Here is a 16,050-nt window from a genome sequence, read left to right on the forward strand (position 1 = left end):
TGTGCTTTGGTGTCTAGCTGGCCTCAGAGATTGACAGATTGATAGGCTTGCGAAGTTGCGAGGGCAGGTAACAGAATCTCATAGGCCACCAAATCTGGTGTACCATTGTACCGATTCTGTACAGATTGTAACGATAATCGACTAGATCGATGAGTCTGATTAACCACTTAAGCCCTATATTATACTTCGTTGTGCAATTGTGGCGCGCAAAATAGCCGATCTTCAAGCTCACAACGTGTCAATGTAACGTGTTGTGAGCTTGTAGATCAGATATTGTCGCTATTTATGAAAACCGATTATTTGACTAACATCGATAATTTTCTTGATTAACTGTTACACCTGTAAAGTACAGCACTTGTCAGAGAACAATGAGGACAGTGTAAAAGAAAGTGTATGAAATAATTGCTTAGTAATCGTAATTCAGGCAAAGGTTATGATATTGATATTGATTTGAACCATACAGACCAGCCCTAGTTTATAATTAGAATTCCTGGCAAGTATTGCTCTTGCAGCTACATTTACCTGCAAACGTTTTTTTTTAATCAACAGCTTAACCATGTAATGTGATATTTTAATCTACAGTACTTATCTCCACTTTGTTGTTAGATATTACTGTCTGGGACAGTTTAAGATGAACATTTCACATCCGGCAATTCACATTATAGACAATACCACTTACTATCCCTCTAACAAAGTGCCCACAGTTTCACACAGTGGCCGTACCACTTCCAGCCTACAGTATATACTGAGTGTGACCCAGTTTAGTTTTTCTTGTCAAGTTTGCAGGCTTTAGGACTTGAGTAGTATTCCTGTTGAGGGAACACAGCAACCAACTCTGGGGATGCTGGGTCCATTATGGAAAACCTAAAAAGAAAGGGTGGAAAATAGCAGAATGCATGCTTCTGAATTGGATCACTGGAGATGAAAATTGAAGTGAATAGATCCTGGCCTTGACGGACATACATACATACAGTAACATATTGTCATGCTTAAATGGTAATTAGGTCATGGCTGATGTACTGTATACAAACACATTCACACACACACCTCAAAGAGTGGATCTCTGCCTCACACACAGTCTGAGAAATGCAGTTCCTTTGGTTCATTTTCCTCAGTTTTTTCCTGCAGGGGAGCTCTGCTCGTGGGTGTTAGTATCTGCTCTCGTGTTTCAACTCTGTGTTTGTGAACGTTTTGTATTGGCAGGATTGTGTTGGGAAACAGTTTTTACTTTTGTTGACCTCAGAACTCTGCAAGATGTGTTCAGCTGTGCAGCTCTTTAAAAGCTCTCTCTGTATCTCTCACTTTCTCAGAGATGAGTAACACGATTTTTGGCAGGAAGTCGAAAAGGAGAAAATGACAGAGGTGACATAATCTCCTGGAGATTTAGAAATACAATTCTGGTCTCTCTTTGTGTCATCTCACAGTCTTCTCAGCTTGTTTTTCCACCTTTAACAGCCCGAGCCTCTGTCTAAGTTACTATTCAGTTTTGTCTTTAACCACTTGAACCCCAATCTGGGAACCCATTCAGTAAAAATAAATCTTCTAAAGAGGGGCACGTCCTCTTATTTCATGTTAAACAGGAAATCGGGTTTGGCTCCTCCCCTTTTCAGTCCACTCCATCCAGGTGCTCCTGTGTTTACATTCCTACTAGTCTCTGATCATGATTAGAATATAAACCGGATGTGGAGCCTCCTCTCCATTTCCGTTTCGTCTTTACAGTCGCGCAAATTTATCCTAATATAAATACAAATCATCTAAGTGTATTTAGCTTGCTGCTTAGCAGAAATGGAAATTAAAAAGTAAAGTGTAAAGATATTTTAAAATATATTTTCGTGAACGGAAGTGCCAGTTTCCTCTCTCGGATTTTGGGAGTTGTAGTTCCAGACTCTATATAGCATTCGGAGATTGTGGAATAGTTGTCTGGCTACGCGAGACTACATTCCTACTAACAACATCATATTTGACATGTAGTCAAGTAGTTTACTTAGTATAGAGTTTTTAAGTGGTTAACCAGTGCCTTCTCTCCTGGTCTCTCCAGGGGCTGCACAGAAGAGCATGAGATGAAGACCATGGAGCAGAAGACGGAACTCGAGCCCATGGCGGCGGGTTACCGTCCGTCCCCGCGCCCCCCAGCCTGGCGATGGGACAGCCCGCCTATGCCCCCGGGGCTTCACAGTGTCCCCACCCCACAGCGCTGGACCCCCATGGGCCCGCCGCCTCCTCCCCTGCCCCGCTCTCACAAAACCCTGGTGCCCGTTCCTTACAGGGAACCACAGCACCTCAACTCTAAGAGGTGAGACCCCCCAGCCAGCCAACCATGCATAATAGACTATGAGAATACAATACCAGGGGGTCTGTGTTATTTCTTACCATGTTGTAGACTGTACAGCGTGTTGCTGTTAACCCATTAAGACCTGAAGCCGATTCTACATGTCTCCTAAATCTCAACAGTATTCTTAAAAACTTATGTTTCTGTATCAGTGGTGCTCCATCTTTTTCATGTCAAGGACCCCCAAAATGATATGTATTTGGCCGCGGACCCCCATCTCAAAATGTTTTGTTCCAGGGACCCCCCAGAACCAAAGATTTGAGTTGAAAATGTTCGCTTTAAAATATATATATATTCAAAGATTTGCACACATTTTCACGATTTTTCAAAAATAGCAGATCTACAAGCTTGTAGCGCGGCACTCGGTGCCGCGCTACGAGCTTGTAGATCTGCTATTTTTGAATAGCCCAAAGTGTAAAATAATGCTTTTTAGCTCAAATCTAAAAATGACACAGTTTCCAGGTCTTAATGGGTTAACTGGATGCAGTTCATGCTCGTCAAATCGATTCAGATTATCACTGTGGCTTTGGATCTTACAAAATGTAGATAAATATCATATTTACATCTAGCCTGGCATGGCCAGACTAATATCACTGCGTAGATATTAGTCTGGAATCTCTGTGTGGAACCTGCATTTCCGAGGGGCAAATAAAAAAAATGCCTCTGGTGATAAAACCCGCCCCACATTTGCACACCGGGCTCTGATTGGTCCCTCACAACTTCGGAGGGAGAGAAATAAAATCTCTATTGAGAGGGGCCAGACCTAATCTGCCGAGGGCGATTTTGTTTTTGCAATGGCAAATTCGTCTGGAACCAGGCTAATTTACATCCAGTCAGCGAGAATTTGACCCCATGGTCCATTTCCGTTGGGTCCCGTTCATCCATTTATCCGTCTCCTCCTCTCTGTCCGTCTCTCTCAGGCCAGTCAGCTACCCCGAGAACCACTACGGCTTGTCGCCTGTAGGGGGCGAAAGAGTGGCGCCCTACAGGAACCCCTCAGCCAGCTTCTCGTCCCCCTCCTCTGGGCTGGTGGGCCTCTCCACCATGGGACCGCCCCTAATAATCACCCCGGGCCCCTTTGTACGATATAAACCCTCACCTGACAGGTGCGTGATCTCTGTGTGGTCTTTCTCCTTTGTCTGTGAGCAACTTTCCCCCTCTCTAGATCTAGATCATGGTTTTTATAATGCATTAGAGGATGAGTCTGTATTGTGTGTGGGTGTTATTTTAGTCTTTTTTTATTTTGTGCTGCTGGGATATTAACATCCTGCTCAACCAGAGGAACGTGTTTAGTCAACTGCCATAACGAAGCAACGAATAACAACGGGGGGGAAACAGACACAGACAGTACAGACAGTATTGTTTGCTGTGTTTTATGGCACTGATTCTTATTTGAGTTTGTTTTGGCTTAATCTTCCTGTATTTAACTTCTTTTGTTGTGTACATGTGTTGAATGGTGTGTAATTGCATGTGTGCGTCTTTGGGGGAGGGGGGGGGGGGGTGAATTGTGATGGTTAATACAGCATCACAATAATTTTAACCACTTCTATATGTTGGCTATTAAAAAATAGCAGATATACAGCACGTCACTTCGTGCCGTGCTGCGAGCTTGTACTTCTGATATTTTTTGAACTTTTTCTTTTTCTTGAAAGTATTAAGAATTTTAAACACATATCTTCTCTTCTGGGCGTCCCTGGCACAAGACATTTTCAGATGGGGGTCCGCGGCCAAATACATATCAATTTGGGGGGGTTCTTGACATGAAAAAGTTTTGAGACTACACCACCTAATCTATGCTGTCTTAATAATGTGCAGGTATGGTCCAGGACAGCGTCCACTGGTGGCCTATGAGCCTCACCTCAACGTCGACATCACTTCCAGCGGAGAGTCCTCAGGTTTCACCAGCCAGGAGAGCACCATGGAGCGCTGTAAAACAGGTACACACACACACACACACACACACAACGGTGAGCCTCACACTGAATTCACACCAGCAGCGACAGCGATTTCTACCACTACCAGTGAGTGCTCTGCTGCTCAGCTGGCAGGACAGCTCACAGATAGAGTGAACAAGTACAGACACGCAATACTCATCTATGGCACCTTGTTTGTAAACTATGTATACATTTTATGTAAGAATTAGGCCGTGCAGTTGCTCAATCTTGATTCATTTAACATCTACAACTGCTAATTCGAGTGTGCGGCGGCTGGGATGAGGATCAGTATCTCCAAATCTTTGGGGCCATGGTTCTCAGCAGGAAACCGATGGATTGTGCACTCCAAGTGGGGAACGAGACTTTGTCCCAGGTGAAGGAGTTTAAGTATCTCGGGGTCTTGTTAACGAGTGAGGGGAGGACGGAGCGGGAGATCAGCCGGAGAATCGGAGCAGCAGGAGCGGTATTGCAGTTACTGTACTGTGCTGCACTGTTGTGGCAAAAAGAGAGCTGAGCCAGAAGGCAAAGCTTTCGGTATACCGAGCATTCCTACTCTCACCTATGGTCATAGCCGAATAAGATCGCGGATTCAGGCGGCCGAAATGAGTTTTCTCAGACGGGTGGCTGGCATCTCGCTTGGAGATAGTGTGAGAAGTTCAGTCATCCGCGAGGGACTCGGAGTAGAGCCGCTGCTCCATCACTTGGAAAGGAGTCTTTCCACACAGCAGTCCGTTTCTGTCCATCAAGTGGTGTCGAGTTGGTACGCCTAGAGAGCACAGCACGCTTCTGGTTGGCTGCCTCTTTGTTTTGCCACACTGCAGCAGCGGCAAAGTCAAACTTTTCTTAACTTTGCCACTGCGCTGTGTTGCTGCTCGTCATAAACTTTGCATTGAATCTCATTGCTTTAACCGAATGCATGAAGCGGCATATCGCTGCTGGTGTGAATTCAGAGATAAATTATAATGATGTCCTATACATTTCTGTACCACATTGTTTTGAAGTCAAGAGACACCTTTATACCTTGCGTTAATATACATATTCTATTCAGTTATGAGTATTCACAGACAACATCAACAACCTGTCTTTGTATTTTAATGACATCAAAATAAGCTCCCAATGAAACAGATAAATTGTTCTTTTGCTAATTCAATTATTTTTATTACAAAAAAGGAAACTAATAAAAAAAACTAATCAGGAATTGCAACAGAGTACACATGAACTATTTATGAGTGTTCATTTCTGCTACGTGTATTATACATGTGGACTGGAAGTGCTTTTGGATTACGTACAACATTTTGCAACCAAATGCATCTCCCACCCGACTGTTGACTGATTGGGCCTTTAACTATCTCCAATTTGTCTTTGGTACATTTGCACATTTTAGGTGCAATCTAGATGACATCAGAGTTCTCAAGATGTGTAGTTCTTGCTTAGTAGCTTTAGCCATCTCAATCACTTTAGCACTTATCACTAATCACCAAATGTAATTAGCTTTCAGTAGGGTTCATTGGCTTTTGTGCATGTTAAAGTGTGTTTTAAGTGTTAATCTTCTTTGCCAACCGTGGAGTGTAGAATGTGATTTGCTTTAATCCTGTGTGTCTGTGTGTGTGATTTGCTTCTAGAGCCCCTCTGGCATGTTCCAGTATCATCGTCTCGAGGGCTCGCTGGAGGAGGGGGGCAGAGGAGACCTGCCAGACAGGACGTCCCAGGGAAGGATTCTCCAAACAGACACTCAAAGGTCAGACAAAGCTCTGCCTTGACCTCCCAGTATCCAGTACTTTTGTCTGTCTGTTGCTCTAATGTCTTATACACACACTGTATAATCACACACTGCATTTCTCACCATCCGTTATATTTACTTATTTACATGTATTCAGAGTGCTTTACAATGATTGCAATTGTAGAATATGCCCCATTCTAGATCAGGATCAGAACTAGCAGCTTATATTAAGGAGCACAAGTGTCAGAGACAGGCATCAGGTCTAATAGAAAGGTTTTAAGAAAATGGTGAGGAGGAGGAGAGCAGATTGAAGTCGGCATTAATTCCCTTTCCTTCATTGTCTGTGTGTGTAGGGTGAGACGCAGTACTCCAGTCACTCCAGCAGTAACACCCTGTCCAGCAACGCCTCCAGCAGCCACAGCGACGAGCGCTGGTTCGACGGAGGGCCTGGAGGAGAACGAGGAGGAGGTGGTGGTGGTGGAGGAGGTGGCGGTTGCCATGGCGACCCCGCAGAGCCCGACGCGGACCACCTCAACAAGGGGGGATCCAGCGACAGTGGCATCGACGCACCCGTGACCCACTACGGCCACAATCGTCATGGCAACGCTCCCAACAACCAGTCGCACAAGCCCGCACACTGCTCTGCGTCTTACGCCGGCCTCCAGGATCTGTCTGCTGGACGGAGTGGCGGAGTGGAAGGGAGGAGGCGGGAGTCGTCGCCCGTCATACCTGCCCCGACCAATCACAACAAAGGATACCGAACCAAGACGTTTCCGCCGCCCGGCTCCAGTGCTGATAAAATGGATTCATTCAAACCCAGGTAGGAGACACACTCCTACAATACTTCTCTAACAACACAATTTAAAAGGATAAATTGAATGAATGACAGAAAGGAGAAACCATATAAAAGAATGTAAAGCTGAAGCTTTAGTTACTGGACATCCTCATCCTACTACCTAAATCCTTCTGGAACATACAGACCAGCTGCTGTACTGGTGGGCTTTTTATGACCCTTCCCCCATCATAAATATACACTCATTCTTGAAACACACACACACACACACAGATACACCCTGGGGTCTGACCCCGTGCTCTGTAGGATTAAAGGATTGCGTGTTTAGATTCACAGTGTCATCACCTCACTCATCATAGTGCATCCTAGCAGCCTGGGACAGGACTATCACTGCACAGTGGAATATTATAGACCTGTCAATTAAACGCTATAGGAGACAGATGAATAAATACAGGTACGATGCAGTTTGTGCTTTAGAAAATATAATTAAGGTGTTTGTGGAAGTAAATGGTGGGAGAGTTTGAGGATTGTCTGTAGGTCTGCGCAACCAAAACGTCAGTCACACTTCTTCCTTGAGGATTGATGCATTGTTGCACATATATATGCACTGCTGATGGTGAGATACCATGATAGTTAGATATGTTTTAGTAGATATTTCTTGTTGCCATTTTAACTGTACCGGGGTCACCAGTTGGTGTGGTGCTGCTTGCTCATTTGTTACAGTTCGGCTTTTAACAACATGGTAAATAATTGTAGTTATTCCGCTGTGTTCTGGGTGTCTTGTCTATGAAAAGGTTGTAAAGTGCTGTAAGATTCAGTTACGCTAACAAATAAGAGTGGTTGTAAAATCATCTTTCTGTCAGACAGTCATTATAGTAAAATATAATGAGCAAACGAAGCAGCAGCTTGTTCATTTCATAGAAAGTGGAAGCGGTAATGTATCAGGGTTCGCACACATTTTGATAAATGTTTTAATGCAATTTTCAAGTCATGGAAAATGACAGAATACCACAGTCCTGGATAATAGGATTATTTCCTGGAAGGTATTTTATGTGCATATTCTGCATAACAAAAGTGGGCAAATTATGTTTTCGTGAAGTAGGAATCAGTAGTGTAGTATCTGTCACTTTGATTATTCTATTAACACATCCACCGCCAGAGGTTAATCTCATAATGTACTCACCAGTGCCAAGGTGTTTTTGTTGTTTTTTTGTTTTTTTCATGTCGCCATAGATCTTGTTAAAATCCTTAAGATTGAGCCGTGAACGGTCTGTTTACATCCGCGAGATCTCCCTGTATCTCCCAGTGAAGACCGCATGTCAAACGGACTTCCATGACTGTAGTTAGAGCGGATTACGTTAAACAGTGAAATGCGAGGAGAAAAAACTACAGGAAGAGAATTGAGTTTCAGTTTCGTCTGTAGAATGGGAGCGGGCGTGATCGTCGAAACCGGATCCCAAATAATTCTATTTCCTGTCATCAAACCGGAAACGGAAGTGGATCAAAAAAATTCCGAAAGTGCACCCGGACCGCGCATGCGCGAAAAGACCGCAGCCCGTAGGACTACGGGCTCGGCGCTTAACCGTTGGATTTAACGGCCCGTAGAACTACGGGCCCGGCGGTAAAGGTGTTAATTGTACTATTGATTTTAACATTTAAATGACAAAGTGATTTTTGAAATTGCTTTTGTTTACCCAGCTGTCAAAAACATAGCTTTGATTTTATAACAAAGTTTGGTGAAGTTGTAGAATCTAAACAGAGGACCATGGTTGTCTGTTCATGACTCTTAAGTCAGTTACAGTGTTGAAACAATGTTAGGCTCAGGGGTTGACACTAAGGTCTCAGGGGCACTTGCCCGTTGGGCAAGTACAGGTCATGTTCTACTTGCCCAAAGGTCATGCACACTTGCCCGAAAAGTAAATCGTGATAGGTATATCTCTGGGGCTGAGAGATATGGAGTATGGACATATCTCAATATTTATGCCAAATGTCTCAATAGCTAATATACAATATGACTTATTTTTAATTCCACAGACATCTTGTGTTGTGTTCATAGCGAACTAAAGACAGTTGCTTCCCCCACTCAAACACACTTGTCCGTCGGGCAACCTGAAAGAAAACTCCACCTGTCCGAACGTTTTATTTACTTGCCACGGGCAGTCGTGCAGCCGTTATGGTCAACCCCTGAGGCTTATTTACAATTCCTGTGTGTGTGTGTGTGTGTGTGTGTGTGTCCGTGTCCGTGTCCGTGTCCTCTCAGGGCCTGCTATACTCCCCAGGGTTACAAGACCCCTGCGGCTGAGAAAACACGGCCTGTCCGCACCTCCACCACACCCACCTCTGCTCATCTCTCCACCACCCCTCTCTCCAGCTCTGCCCCCAAGTCCTTTTATGGCAAGAGCAAGCAGAATGCCTGGCAACCTGAAGATAATGGCCCATCACCTTCAAACACCACAACATCCAGCTCTGATGGCAACAGCACCAAGAAGTGAGTTGGACAATAAGGGTTTAATTTATAGCAAGAAAAAAAGAGAAAGCATCAAAAACAAAAAGGCACTGCGCGCCCCACATTTATGAAACGCTTGTAGAACTAATTAATGTGTTAATTCAGCCTTTGAGTCTCTACTGAAGTTTAGATCATGTTAAAGTCTTTATTTGTTGTTTGTTGTTGTTTATATACACATATTTATCGCATTTATATACTGTATATATAGGTGATCTGTCAATGGATTAAGAACAAACATAGAAGGAGGAACCAGATGAGATATGGAAGAGCTTCACAAGTCTGTCATAATGCCTCATCTGTTTCACTGTCATGTTTTGTATCTTCAGGCCGGTGGAGCTGAATTCTAAGAACGTGTTTGGGCAGCCTCGTCTCCGAGCATCCCTAAGGGACCTGCGGTCTCCACGGCGAACATACAAGAGCACTATTGAAGATGACCTGAAAAAGCTGATCATCATGGACAACCCCGGAGACAACCCACCAACGCAAAGAGATACGGTGAGGAAGGAACACACCGACACAACGAATTATTAGAATTGTATTGAAAAAGGAATGAACCATCTTCTCTGATAGGAAAATGTCTGCAGTCAACTGTCCACTAACTCGTCTCAATCTCTCACGCCATAGTCTCCCAGGCGCACCTTGCAGCGTACATTCTCTGACGAGTCCTTGTGCAGCGGGCGCAGGGATGCCAGCTTTGCAACGTCTGAGAATCAGACCACGGCCAACGACGTGCTTTTCACCTGCACTCTGCCCACGCGACGACACGCTCTGTCTGCCAACCACATGCAGAACAAGAAAGGTGGGTTGTGAAATGCACCGATGGTTCATGGTTGTAAGACATGTCGAAACAGAAGATTTATGATGAACATTCGCTGCCGAGATCATTAGCTGCCAAAGGTCATTCTTAGGGGAGCGAAGAATTTCATCATGATTTTGTCAGCTTGCCCAGTATTGCCAAGATGAATTACAACTATACTGTATGTAGTTGGAAATGTAGCTTTTTGTTAATTATTTTGCAACTTTAATGGTTAATATAGCATGCACCATCTAATTACTGTACCCTCTCTCCATTCCTCTGTCTCAGTACCTCTGTCAGCATCTGAGCTGTCCCTTACAGAGGTGAGGGACAAGGTTCCCCCTTTGCGGAGGCTGGACCCAGGGCTGATGCCCCTTCCAGACACAGCCTGTGGTCTGGAGTGGTCCAGTCTGGTCAGCGCAGCTAAAGCCTTCGAAGGTGAGCGTTGGGGAACTCGGAGACAACTACAAGTAATGTAAAAGGAATATAAAATACAAGTGGAAGTAATGTAAAAGTAATGTACAAATACAAGCGGAAGCAATGTAGACATAGATGTAATGTAAACTTGCTCATCACTACTAATGTTATGGTTTGGGTTTTCTTTTGTTACATTTTATGATGTAAAGCAGAATGATTTGTGATATTGCAGTGGTTGGGCATAAAGAAGAGGTTCCACTCACAGAAAAATGATCTTTCTGTGATCAAATAAACTTTTCATGCAAGCTCTCACAGTGTTGGGGGGGATCGGTTGCATTCACTTTCATTCTCACAAAACAAAACCTTACAACCCTGTATCTCACCACCAAAAACCCTGGAGGGTTTTATATTGTTGCTGTCGGGTGGAAACCTCGTGTGTTCAAAACTGTTACTTTGCAGAATTCAAATTTAAAAAATTGCAAAAATAGCAGATTGCTTTCAGCTTGTAGATCTGCTATTTGTGCTACTTTCGTGTGACACAGTATGACGAACTAGAGCGCTAATCTATGAAAAAACATAAAAAGTTCACATCTGGAGATGCAAGGTTTCTGCCCGACGGCAATGATATGCCATGTTTAACTGCTGGATGCATTGTGTCGGTTTTGTGGTTAATCTAAGTCATGTCATTCCCTCTCTGCTTGTGTCACACGACACTCCTGGGAAAGAGAGGGGGATCTGGGCTCATTTCTATGCCCAGCCCAGTAGATGCCCCACCTTCATCCTTCCGTCCCTAGTGTCTCCTGCCCTGCAACCACAAAGTCCTTCACAGCGGGCCCAAACAACAGATCAACATGTGATCTAGGGCCTTCATTGCTGCTAAGACAAACTACGCTACTTGTGGCAGCACCTTATTGTGTGACACTAGAAAAGATAAAAACAAACGACAGGGCCAGAAGCAGCTTTGTGAAAGTAACTGTGTTTGTGTGTGTGTGTGTGTGTGTGTGTGTTACAGTTCAAAGAGCGGTATCCCTGTTCTCACTGAATGAGCCACAGGTTGGATGTCCAGACATGAGGCCGGTTATCAGTCCTGTCCAGTTCCAGACACCACAGACCCCACGCACCACCCCCACCTTCAGTGGGTAAGTCGTTACAATTCTGCAACATGCAAATTCAGTCAGTTGAAGTCCACTTAATTGCATACAAGGAAGTTGACATTAAAGAGGACATTCATCAGACTAGTCACTCTGAAATGGTTTTGTTTCCTTACCTGCCTCATGGTTTCCTGCTACATCAATGTTGCCACCTTGTGGTTAGTTGTAGTACTGTCTACAGTTGACTTGAATGTTATGCACATCCCAAAAAAATGGCCTTGACCCGTGACCATGAGTTTAACCCTTGAAACAGAGTAACAGTGCAAGGCCTTGTTGAGCATATTGAGCCATTCTTGAAACATCTGTCTCACACATCCACATAGACAAACATGCACCACCACACACACACACACCTGTGAAACCGATCTGCCCTTTCTCTAACATGAGTCAGAGTATAGGTGTGAATTGTATTAGGTTGTGCTCCTTTGCTCTATGCAAATTAACGTGTGTGTGTGTGTGTGTGTTTTCAGTGATGAGGTCCCTAACGATCTTTCAGGGCGTCTCTACCACCTGGAGGTAATGCTGCAACAGCTGAACACTGACCTGGAAAAAGTGAGAAATGTAACTTTCTACAATTCACACTTTAATAAATCATTGATTGTAGTATACAGTATGAATCATAGTGTATGAATTCACATTCAGTTTTAAGCCCTACTTGTTCCCGGTTTTCTTTTTTTGAAGATGAATAGTTCAGCTAAGAAAAAAATAGACCCCTTACTCTATTTTTTTCACCCTCCTCTCCCATCCACACCCTCCTCTACTTCCTACCAGGAGAAGAAGGACAAGGTTGTGCTGCTAGTGGAGATGGCCAACCTCAGGGAGAACAACCATCGCCTGCAGGAGGAGAGCCTTTCAGCGAGTGAGCAGCTCCGGAAGTTCAGCCAACTCTTTACCAATAATCAACCAGAGAGGAAGTGACTTTGTGAATCATTCAGTACATGAGGTGTTGTTCGGCGGGGAGCAACAGAGGTGGATGTGATGCAGGCTGAGGGAGGATTCTTTTTTTTTGTTGGTCTTGTTGATGAGATACGTCTTCTGAAGCCGTGTTTACTTCCCACAGTACCTGTGATACCCAACACACAAGGGCCCACAGACAGTTCCTCCACTCACCTTTGACTGGACTGCCTTAAACTGGAGAGAGAACAAAAGCAAAGTCTTATTTTTAAAATACACATAATGACCACCTGGCCTGCACACCACCCAGAGCATCATTGTCCCCAGTCTCTCTATTTGTTCCTTGAGCCTGTCGTTTTATTTTTCTAAACAGAAGTTTGAAAGTCTGAAATAGCTTACGCCTACGTCAGAGAAGCCAGCGAAGCCAGCGGACATCAGAGGACATTTTAATAAATTACTACTACAGCACCTGGAGAGGCCTAATACTGTTCCTGAAGCCAATTAGCCAAAAAAAAAGACTAAGACTGCATTTGTCAGACTGCACTAGGAGTCATGGATTTTCAAGGCCTAAAGACATGGTACTGTAGTTATATGCCCATGTGGTACAATACTCTAATATCAACATCATCTTTATTGTACTGATTGTTGTATAAGAGGTATGTGTGTGTGTGTGTGTGTGTGTGAGTGTAAGTCATGGAGGTGTCGGGTACAGCAAATACTCAGAGACAACTGTATTGTTGCACAACTCAGCACTCCTAGGACGAGGTGTATTTGTATTAATCGTTGCTGTGTGTGTGTGTGTGTGTGTGTGTATGTATGTGTATGTATGAAAGTGTGAATGTGATGAACGGGTATAAGATATTTGAGCTATAAGCAAACTAGCTTACTGTAACGTTTAAAGTATGGGCTGTGTTTTTCTCTGTTTACAGGGATAAACGGTGGCCCATAGATGTGAAACAAGCCATCAAGTTCAGTGACCGTGAAGTCAATGTCACAAATTCAAATATAGTATATTGAATTTACCTTCTCTAACAGTGTAGGTTCATCTCATGACATGCTAATAGTACTGGGGCCTCATTTATGAAGTATATATTTAAAGAAATATAAAATACCTAAGCTCATGAATTGGGCACTCAGATCCCGCATGGGTAAAGTTCCTGCCCACCACCGTGTATACGAGGGGGTCAGATCTTCCATTGGTGCATCGGCTAGGTGTCCCAACGAACGCAATTGGCCATGTTCATGGGAGGAAAGCGAAGCAGGGAGGGCGTTCTCTGTCGCTTTACTACCGACTCCTACAGGCTGGTCAGGAGGGAGATGAACTGGGAAGTCACGTGTAACGGAGGTGCTTGCCTACACCCTCCCTAAGATCAATGGACTACAGTACAAGGATACCTGGGAATTGACAGAACTGCTAAATTGGAAGAAAGGGGACGAAATAGAATTGGGGGGAAAATATATATTTTTTAATTCTTTGAATCAGGCATAAGTACAGTATATTATGAGAAATTATTTGGAGGACACGTTTACGCATAAATCCAATAGCATCTATGAATGAGGCCCCTGGACTATGATTTGTACCTAAGTTCTTATGTTGTTGAACTTGACATCTCATTATTCTTTACATAGTCATACTGAATTCATAGTGGATGGATGGCCATCTGTGTCACATACTAATTTAAGTGAAGCTCCTAAGTACAATAGTGAATTGTGCATATGGAAAATAGACATGTATTGCACATGTAACTCACTGTACAACACTGTAGCTCTTGTGTCTTATCAGAACCAATTTGTGTGTGTGTGAGTGTGTAAGTGTAAGAGAGGCATATGTCTTAATGAGTATGAGTCTGTCATGTCTGGTTTGCAAATCCTTTCCTGTGATGAACGAATGAACACAAAACACACAAACGGGAATGAAAGGAACACAAAATACACTATTTATACTGCTGGCTTGCTTGATTCCAATTCTCTACGATATCTATTTTTCCTACAGAAGTGTGTTTTGTCTATCCAGGGCTGTTTTAATCTTCATTTGGTACTGCGTGGAGGAAATGTCTTACCTCCAGCAACGTGAGTGAATTGATGTATCTGACCCCATGTAAAACTAGAATAACTTGTTCCTGTTTGGACATGGTTATCGCAGTATACTGAACTAAGTCATGAACTCCCGCCTTGTAAATTCTTTATCACTAGACGCCTTCCCTGATCTGACTGGAACTGTTTATTCTCTCCCCTCCCCTCCCAAAGTCACTCAGGTTCCTCACATACTGTAGATGGCCCTCCTCCATACATCGTTCAATTGCTGTGAGATAGCACAAGTACAATATTACCGTTTTGTTTCTGATCATGGGCAAGAAAATGACTTCACTGCTATGTGTAACTGCCATTAATTTCTACTGCTCTCCACGCCTCTTTTTCAGTCGGTTTTCTGGTATTTTGCCCATAGAAACACTGTGTCTGCTCCGTACCTCTCCATCCTTCAACGGCCATTTATATTGTCTTGTCTTGGGTGATGTCATCCATTTGCGTCATTGCCAGTGGCATAAGAGCTTGATACGTTTTTTACCTGAACCACCAAGGGATCAGAATGGATCCCACAGCACAGGCAGGACTTACGTTACTTGCAATACATTGTAAGAAACATATTTGTAATTTGGCTTTGAACACATTTTTGGATCATGACATGCCCCATGGGCTTGGTTCAAGCTTGGACCATTATTTTTCAGGTTTGGGATTAGCTCAAAATTTCCACTCCATATCAAACGTGACATACCAAAACCCAACATAAGTTCCAAATTCATACTAATCCCCAAATGGGGTTGAAACGTACAGCTTATTACAAGTAGCTGTTATCTGCAATGTCTTAATTGAGTTGATTTGCATGTGGAGGGGTTAGTTTTTTTCTCCAAGAATTGTTTCTATAAATATATATATATATAATTTTAATTACAGTATACACAGTATGTGTTGAGCATAGCTTGGTGCACTGATGTTGCACTTGCACAAATCACAAACAGTAATGCATTAAGGTAAATGGTAATGTATGTTCTTGTTTTTTAGTTGTTTTTTAGATGTTTACTATTTTGATAATTTATTTCTAAACACATTGGCCACTTTTGCAAACTGGTAAAATAGTGAAAATGAGAGGGTACTGTTTTATTTGTGTATACAATTTTATTTCTGATCTTTGTACAAAGCTGATTTGTATGATTATGCATTTTTATTTCTGGCTTTTCTTTGCATTAGTGCTTTCTGCATGTGGCAGGGGTGCATAATGCAGAAAAACTTTCGGTCGAACCTTGTTTTACTTGGGGATGTTATATCAATGAGTGTACATTTAAAAATGTAAATTATGTTTTCATTATTTTATAAGAAAAATATTAAATCATCTTTCAGAATGGCTATTTTCTCATCATTCTTCAAATGCAAAACATACTGATGAATGAGGGGAATAATGAACATGAATCTGCGCAGGCCACAAACGTTTATTTTCCAAACTGAACAGAACAA

At 43.1% G+C, this 16,050-nt stretch overlaps 1 protein-coding gene across 1 annotated transcript in view; it reads left to right on the forward strand.

Annotated features, from left to right (window-relative positions):
* sipa1l3 (signal-induced proliferation-associated 1 like 3) overlaps positions 1–15,942 on the forward strand; it is a 77,551-nt gene extending 61,609 nt beyond the window's left edge. Inside the window, exons 13-24 of the mRNA XM_080428895.1 lie at positions 2,039–2,293; positions 3,250–3,435; positions 4,145–4,266; positions 5,886–6,001; positions 6,337–6,803; positions 9,037–9,264; positions 9,609–9,777; positions 9,907–10,081; positions 10,367–10,516; positions 11,508–11,634; positions 12,117–12,198; positions 12,418–15,942. Of these exons, the coding sequence (XP_080285021.1) occupies positions 2,039–2,293; positions 3,250–3,435; positions 4,145–4,266; positions 5,886–6,001; positions 6,337–6,803; positions 9,037–9,264; positions 9,609–9,777; positions 9,907–10,081; positions 10,367–10,516; positions 11,508–11,634; positions 12,117–12,198; positions 12,418–12,564 (2,224 nt within the window). The 3' untranslated portion in view covers positions 12,565–15,942. The remainder of the gene's footprint in view (positions 1–2,038; positions 2,294–3,249; positions 3,436–4,144; positions 4,267–5,885; positions 6,002–6,336; positions 6,804–9,036; positions 9,265–9,608; positions 9,778–9,906; positions 10,082–10,366; positions 10,517–11,507; positions 11,635–12,116; positions 12,199–12,417) is intronic.
* Positions 15,943–16,050: the final 108 nt, after the last annotated feature.

The sequence above is a fragment of the Gymnoscopelus braueri genome (genome assembly GCF_963280865.1).
Source record: "Gymnoscopelus braueri genome assembly, chromosome: 5".
NCBI classification, from domain to species: Eukaryota; Metazoa; Chordata; class Actinopteri; order Myctophiformes; family Myctophidae; genus Gymnoscopelus; species Gymnoscopelus braueri.